This window comes from Mustela erminea, chromosome 19 (assembly GCF_009829155.1).
Source record: "Mustela erminea isolate mMusErm1 chromosome 19, mMusErm1.Pri, whole genome shotgun sequence".
Lineage (NCBI taxonomy): Eukaryota > Metazoa > Chordata > Mammalia > Carnivora > Mustelidae > Mustela > Mustela erminea.
The window spans coordinates 42,596,732-42,604,882 of record NC_045632.1 but is presented as its reverse complement, the minus strand read 5'-3'; the positions used below and the strand labels follow the sequence as shown (position 1 = coordinate 42,604,882).

The following is an 8,151-nucleotide window of genomic DNA, read 5'->3' as shown; positions in this document are numbered from 1 at the left end:
CCAATATGGCCTGGTCAGGTTTATAATAATAGAGTTAATGACATTCACACCTTCATGACCTCTGTTGCCACTCACTTGCATGTCACACTCTGCCCCAGAAAAAGACATACATCAGGCCCCTTCCATTAGCACAGAGCCAGACTGCCTGAGGATGCTCCTTAGGAAATTCTAAGGCATCTCACCTCTGTCTTTACCCATAATCTTAAGATCACAGCTTGCTGTCCTATTAGGGTTCAGTTTTGGTCTCTCCAGGAAAGAGGAATGAGACAGCAGACTAGGCCTGGGCCAGGTATTAGGGAGGGCCCAGTGCCAGGCCTCAGGTGTATGTCTGCTGACAGGTCCCTGCCTCAATGGGGCCACCAAGGTTAGTCATTTTGGGGTCTAACTCAGAAGGTCAGAGAATGCAAGACCAGTAGGCATGTTAGAAAGTAGATAGTCCAACTCCCTAATTTTAGAGCTGAGGCCCAGAGAGTGAGGGGGCCTCTGCAGAACAGAGCCCAGAACCATGTCTCTTGCCCCAGGCCAGGCTTTTTCTAACAGCAAGCCCTAACACTGATTTCCAAAAATGGTGCTGGATGGCCAGTGATAGAGCCTGGCACCCAACTCCAGCCTTTGGCAGGTGAGCAGGATGTCCAACAGTGAAGGGGCTGCTTACTGATTCCCTCGCATTTGTTCAACATCCCAGGTTGGGAGAGGAGAGGGGAAATCTCTGGTGCCTGAGATCAACCTGTTTTCTTCTCTGAGGCTCTGGGTATTAGGCCATAGCTATTTCCAAGCCCAAGGCTTTGGGGCCAACTCTCCTCCCCGCTGACAAGCAGACTAGATGGAACTTAGGGCCTGCCCAGGAGAGGGCAACTCCCAAGGATGTTAGAAAAGGCTTAACAGATACACACCCACAAATGCCTTTTTTTTTTTTTTTTCTGACATTGATAAGGCAGCAAAGCTTATAGCTCTTTATTCCCTCATCCCATAGACTGTTCTGGGATGTTCCTTCCCCAGGTAGGCCTAGAGTCCCTGAGTCCAACTCTATTTGGAGTGGGGCTGGAGAAGAATAGTATGGGCAGGGACACTAGGGAAATGAGACGGGAATTTCAGTGGGGAGGTCAGCACCTGGCCACAGCAGAGCCTTGTCTAACAGCTGGCAGCTATGGGCTCCTCCTGACTCAGCTGACCTCATACTGCCCAGAGAGGAGTTTCAGAGAGCTTTATCTCTCCCACCATCAGACAGTGAGAGGAATGATTTCTTCAGCCTTATGGAATTTGTTGAATTGCAAACTTAAGTGAGCAAAATAAGACTGAAACCCAAATCCTTCTGGCTTGCATTTACTAAAATAATTCCCATAGTGAAAATTTAACTGTATTGTAAATTGGTCCAGGCTATTAAGCAGGTGAGTACCATCCAATGTATAGGAGAGCAGCAGCTCAGCTCCTCCTCTGATGAGCAACATGGCTTAGAGGAGTCCAGAGAGAGAAAAGGCTGAGCCACAAAACTCTACCTTATAGGAGTAAAGCACCTCTTCTTGAAAAGTAGTTATGGAACCTGAGAGAAATAAAGGCCCTCCTGGAGCCAGTAAACTCCTTAAGGACTGATGGATCTAGCAGAATCTGGTATGTGGCATCGACCACCCAAATAATGCCACTTCAGCCCTTCAGCTCTCACTGTTCCATCCTCCACAGTCTCCTCATGGGTACCCTGGCTAGCACAGCCAGGCAGGCAAGGAAGAGAGGTTAGGTTCTGTGGGACAGAACCATTAAAACTCTATGTATGGCTGGCAAGAAGACTACACTTGTCAGATTGGCCCTGCTCCTCCTTTTGGACGTAGAACTTGCCTGAGAATCCAGTTTCCATCCCAGTTTCCATCCAGTTTCCCTTTTCCTCCCAACAGTGCCAGGCCTATGGTGAGAAATCCCTCTCCACTGACTTTCTACTTGCTTCAGGAACCTTCCCTACTCCATGTTGAGCCCACTTAGCCCCACAGGGCAACAACTCTTTGGCCCTCTCTTTGACACCCCCATCCCTGTCTCTGCCCTCTGGACCAAGGGAAATTAGGAAACACAGTTGACTCCCCCAGACATGGCCAGCAACCCTAGAGAGGTGCCTGGCCTGGGGCAGGACCAGTCACTTTCAGTGCCAATAGAAAATAGGGTGAAAGGTAATTGACTCAGTCGGCTCCTCCTTAGAGGGAGCCTAAATGTGTTTTGGGTCTAGCATTATTAGATGTCCATAGGGTAAGGAAGGGAGAGCTGGGGTTGAGAAGTTCATTATTTTTCCCTCAATGGTCTACCCAGTAAGTTGGCCTGTGTACTGAGCCAACTCAGGGCTATAAGGCTACTGGCTGAGCCTACTCTACCTGGGCAAGGTTTATACTTTTTGGGGTCCTTTTAATGGGGCCAGGGCAGGCCTAGGAAAGTCAGGAAGGGGGCTATTCTCACTACTTCCACAGAGTACAAGCTCACTTGAGTTCCTGCAGGGCCATGCTCCTCAAAGAAACTTATGGCTCCTTTGTACATGCTTCTTTTGAGAACCCATGTAAAATTCAGAGGTCTTTGGATTTTATTTATAACTTAGAGGTGTGCGATCTTGGTTGTGATCTTCATGTCTCATTATTTTGGCTATAGCTCTCCTTCCCTGCAGAGTACCTGGGTCAGGGGAGCAAATAAGTGTGTAATCTTTCCACCTGTCTGTCTCTCTCTCTGACACGACCCTGGAGATGAAGAGAAGCACAACACAGAGTTAGGTTGACAGTCCTTTGCCTTCTACATGCTCCCTGGCAACATTAGCTGCCTGGACTACCGTGAAGCAGAAACATACTTAGAGCCACTTTCATTATCTTTCCCATCGATTTTTAAATGCCCAACCAATCAGGATTTGGAAAAATTATGCCTCGGGGCTGAAATACAGGGTACTTGTGTAAAGTGAACCCAAAACTAACATCTGGAAGCTTCATCTCTGGTCTGGACCACACCAGTCTTCGCTCACATCTCTGCCTCCTCTTTGGTTTCCCCTACTCCACATGGCCCTCAACCCACTCCTCTTACATAGAAAGCTTCTCAAACACAAATGTCACTCCTTTGTCTTCCCATCTAAAATCTTCAAGGACCAGTGCGACCTAGTTCCTACTCATCTCAGCACCTCAGTTCCCTGAACGGACCATGTTCCTTCCCATTGCCTCTGTCCTTGGCCCTATGCTTTGCTCGGTGACTTCTTATTCATTCTTCAGGTCTCAGTTAAAAGATCCTTTCTTGGGGCACCTGGGTGGCTCAGTGGGTTAAAGCCTCTGCCTTCAGCTCAGGACATGATCCCAGGGTCCTGAGATTGAGCTCCCATCAGGCTCTCTGCCCGGCAGGGAGCCTGCTTCCTCCTCTCTCTCTGCCTGCCTCTCTGCCTACTTATCTTTCTCTGTCAAATAAATAAATAAAATCTTTAAAAAAAAGATCCTTTCTTTAGGGGCGCCTGGCTGGCTTAGTGGGAGGAGCATGTGACTATTGATCTTGGGGTCAAAAGTTTGAGCTCCACATTGGGCATAGAGATTCCTTAACATAACTACAATAAAATTTAAAAAAAGAAAAAGAAAAAGAAAGATCATTTCTTTAGCAGACATTTCCTGACACCATATCTCCCAGGCTAGGACAGGTCCTATATATAGACATATAAATGTGTGTATATATATATATATATTCTTTCTCCCAGGAGAATATATATTCTCCCAGGATCATGACCCACATCATGACCCACATCTTTCCCGCCCTGCAATCCCTCTAGGGGCTTCAGACTCTTCTGTGCATTCTTGGCCTGGGAGACTCCGCATGCCCCTTCTATCTGTTACCACTATAATTCTGCAAACTTCCACTCATATGACAGGTCCTCACTGATGCCTTCTCCAACTCCCCAGAGTGGGAATTCCTTCCTCTGCCTCTCTCTCTCCCTCTCTGTTTCTCTCTTCAGGGCACCTTTGGGCTTGTATTTAGACCTGTTTGATACCAATACCAAATACCATCACATGAGTTTTGCTTTTCTCAACTAAACTGTTGGTTGCTCCTGAGCTGACCCCAGACAGTGTCACCTTTTCACTATCATAGGAGGAAACTCAAGACGTGTTTGATGGACCAATCAATATAGAATCTCCGAAATTTGTTCTAACACAAAACATACCTGGCTGTTGATGTTCTTTTTTAACCTTCGACTACATAGTTTCAAGTGACACTCAAAAAAATGTCTGATGTTTTTTTCCTTTCAACATTTTCAGCCAAATGTTTCTATGTGATATGATGCGTAGGATTAAGTGCCAACTATTTCTGTGGGCAGGGAGAAAGAATGACCCAATGGGAGGAGATTAAAAAAAAAAAAGGAAATAAAAAGGACCAATACAATGTAATCAGAATAAGATTTTTTCTTAATCTTGTGGGTAAATACCACCATACTAGTGGCAATGACACCGAGAGCCCCCCTGGGGCTGAGGGGGAAGCTGCAGAGAAGGTGCTCAGCACTAGCTCCATAAACTAGGCTCTGGAACAGAGTCTGAGACACTCTGTATTAGATACTGACCCGTGTCATGTGCCACTGGTGAGGAGGAAGACAGCGTGCTTTTCCCAAAGGGTGACGATCTCCCCAAATGATGACTCTTCTCAGGAGGCAGGAGTGCTTTCCCAGAATAACCTTTTTGCTCTTTATTCAGCTGCTGCAGCAGATACTCATTAGTTACCACCAGGGATCTGAGGCACAGGCGAAAAAGACAGTCATGAAATCATAAAAGCAAAGCAGATGCTATTCAGACCTGAAATGTTTACTAAAGACAAATGTAAAATGAAGTAACATCTTTAAATAGAAAGAACTGACCGATTTATGAGTGGGTTATTTTAAAAGCAGGCTGACAGTTTCTTTCTTCATTACAGTTCTGTTTGATTATGTTCCAGACTGACTGTAGCAATAACATAAGTTCACATTTTATATAGTGATTGTTCTATTCTTTCCAAAGCTCTTTCATGATGAGGTAAGTGGAAGTACTGGAAGACTGGCACCTGACCAGGCTTCCAATTTCTACCCCCAAATCTTAACTTCTACTTCATCTAATTGATCCTAATTAACTAATGGTGCTAGTCATGACTGTATTCTTGGACTCCGTATTACCATGTAATATTAAAAGCTATCAGAGGCTAACAGAAAAAAAAAGCATGCACAATGTTGTTCATTGTAATACTATTTGTAACAGCAAAAATACTTTCCACCTAAATGTCCATCAATAGAAGACTAATCGGGGCACCTGGGTGGCTCAGTGGTTTAAGCCTCTGCCTTCAGCTCAGGTCATGGTCTCAGGGTCCTGGGATGGAGCCCCTCATCAGGCTCTCCGCTCGGTGGGGAGCCTGCTTCCCCCTCTCTCTCTGTCTGCCTCTCTGCCTACCTGTGACCTCTCTCTCTCTGTCACATAAATAAATAATCTTTTAAAAAAATAGAAAAAAAAATAGAAGACTAATCACAGTTGGAGTCCTATGCAGTTATAAAAAGGAAGCAAAATTAACTCTATATACTGCTGTGAAGTGATTTCTAAGAAAAAACGTTAAAACAACATTATGCTTTTTATATTTGTCTGAATAAGATAACATTTTGTAGATTTGACTTTGGGACCATGTAAATAAATGTTTTACATAATTACAAAACAAGAGTAAATAAAAACAACTAAATTTCTTATGAATCAAAAGCAAAATGAAACAAATTGAGGCTGTATATTGAATTGATGGTTTAACAACACACACAAGAATTATTTCAAGTTATTTTAAAATATAGCAATTTGAGGGGAGCCTGGGTGGCTTAGTGGGTTAAAGCCTCTGCCTTCCACTCAGGTCATTATCCCAGGGTCCTGGGATTGAGCATCGGGCTCTCTGCTCAGCAAGGAGGCTGCTTCCTCCTCTCTCTCTGCCTGCCTCTCTGCCTACTTGTGATCTCTGTCTGTCAAATAAATAAATAAAATCTTTAAATATATATATATATATATATAGCAATTTGATTATACATCACTTAAAGAGATATACCCTAATGTTTTCAAAATGTGGTCCCCAAATCAGCAACAGCATCACCTGGAAGCCTGTTAGAAATGTAAATTCTCTGTACCCATCAGAACTGCTGAGTCAGAAACTCAGGCTGGGGACCCAGCAATCTATATTTCACTAAATTTTTCAGGTGAGTCTGATACCCCGTTTGAGAAGGATGATTTTATGCTGCTTCCTCTACTTTTGTGTTTGAAATAATTATAATGAATAGTTAAAAAAAAAAGCCATCTAGAATGGGTCTGGGTCTAATTCTCTGAATATGAAGCTATCCTAATTTGCAAGGTATTCATGAAGTAAAGTGTGAGGATGCAAGTATGGGGATGGGGTTCTTATGTTTAAACTTCAATGAAAGTCATAGCAAAGGTGTTTTGCAAATCAAAATGTCAAGAGCTTCTGTAAATGTACTAATAGTCTTGAAGCTTCTGATTTGTCTGGCTGGCATTCTGAGGGTACCATTTTTTGAAGAGGCTGATGTTGTCGAGCTCCTCTGAAGAGAACAAATACATTGGACTTTCATCACTCTCCCTAAGTGCCTGATGTTTCTCCTGAGATCATTGGGAGGCAGGCATTTCCCAGAAGAGCCAGATGGCTGATTTTAGGGGCATGCAGTGACCAAGGAAAGCTAGCTGACTTAAACAAGGATCCTGTTGAATCTAGCAAGAAACTACTTATTTTTAAGGTGCTGCAACCCACTGATGCCAGCAAAGACATTTAGTCCCTCATGTGTCCTGGAACACAGAAGGTTTACACACAGATACACCTACATACATGAGGTTTACACGCAGAATGGAGTTACTTTGAAAAGGATCTAGGGGCGCCTGGGTGGCTCAGTGGGTTAAGCCGCTGCCTTCGGCTCAGGTCATGATCCCGGAGTCCCGGGACCGAGTCCCGCATCGGGCTCCCAGCTCCGCAGGGAGTCTGCTTCTCCTCTGACTTTCTCCTTGCTCATGTTCTCTCTCACTGTCTCTCTCTCAAATAAAAAATAAAATCTTTAAAAAAAAAAAAAAAAAAAAAAAAAAGAAAAGGATCTAGACATTAACAAATAAGACAAAGCTGATAAAGGAAAGTAAGTATCTGCCTCCAGAAGCTAGCTAGATAGGCCCTCTCCTACCTCTGACTTTCATGGAGAAGGGCCACTGTCTCCTCCAGCTTTTTCAGCTGGGCAAGCTCCTGGTTCAGGCAAGCCACCTGCATGTTCAGCTGTTGGTTTTTGCGCAGAAGATCATCTACAAAGGGTACAATAGCCAGGCGTGAACAGGATTCCAAGCCACTATCTTTGAGCAGAGCTTAAGTAGTTGGGTGGCCATCTAAAGAATTGAGGGCCCCACTGCCTCCATCTCTGCACTCCATTCACCATTCCCTCAGAGACAGCAGATAATGGGGCTTAGGAACAGAGATATCAGAATTAAAATTCAATCATTTAATACTGCACATTAGTTTATTTTTCAGAATTTCACTAGGGTTAATAATCCAGCCCCACCATGGTCATGAGGATTCAATCCTCGTTTAGCAGAGTCAACACATGTTAGGCCTCTCTATAGTCTCCATTTTAGTTTGTGAATGTAGGTCCTTCAGTGCTTACGGAATCTGTGAAAACATCTGGAACTGTGTTAGGCACATGGTAATAACTCAATGAGTATGCACAAACTGAATTTGTAGTCAAGGAACTCATACCTAGTTCCCCCAAAATGTTACCGTTGCCTGCAATAATGAAGCACGGGAACTCTGGTCCTAAGGAAGTCAGTCTCATAGAACAGTACTTCTTAAACTTTAGTATGCTTATAAATCACCTGGGGGTTTTGTTAAAAACAGATTCTAATTCAGTAGGTCCGAGGTGAAGCCTCAGTTGATGAAGCTTATTAAATGGGTCATCTATAAACAAACAGTTGTCTTGGGACACACCACATGTTGCTTTCCTGAACTCACCATAAGTGTGTGACTGGTGCCCACTCACAATCAAGGTAGCAGCACCTTCCTCCAACTGCTTGATTTTTTCTGACAAAACGAGGTTTTCTTCTAGCACTCTGACCAGTTTTTGCTTCAAACTTTCCTTTAGATGAGAAAACAATACAAATACATTAAGAATCTGAAAATCTGTGGAGGGCT

At 44.0% G+C, this 8,151-nt stretch overlaps 1 protein-coding gene across 14 annotated transcripts in view; it reads right to left on the bottom strand.

Moving 5' to 3' along the window:
• LRRC36 (leucine rich repeat containing 36) overlaps positions 1 to 8,151 on the bottom strand; it is a 75,301-nt gene that overhangs the window by 9,396 nt on the left and 57,754 nt on the right. For 6 of the 14 annotated variants that reach the window (XM_032324317.1, XM_032324321.1, XM_032324322.1 and 3 more), the window contains 3 exons: positions 7,972 to 8,095; positions 7,157 to 7,271; positions 4,356 to 4,713 (listed from right to left, as the gene is read on the bottom strand). In XM_032324317.1, the coding sequence (XP_032180208.1) occupies positions 4,488 to 4,713; positions 7,157 to 7,271; positions 7,972 to 8,095 (465 nt within the window). In that variant the 3' untranslated portion in view covers positions 4,356 to 4,487. Of the gene's footprint in view, positions 1 to 84; positions 2,706 to 4,153; positions 4,297 to 4,353; positions 4,714 to 7,156; positions 7,272 to 7,971; positions 8,096 to 8,151 lie in introns of those variants that run through there. The other 8 variants (XM_032324313.1, XM_032324312.1, XM_032324316.1 and 5 more) reach the window with 3 other exon arrangements.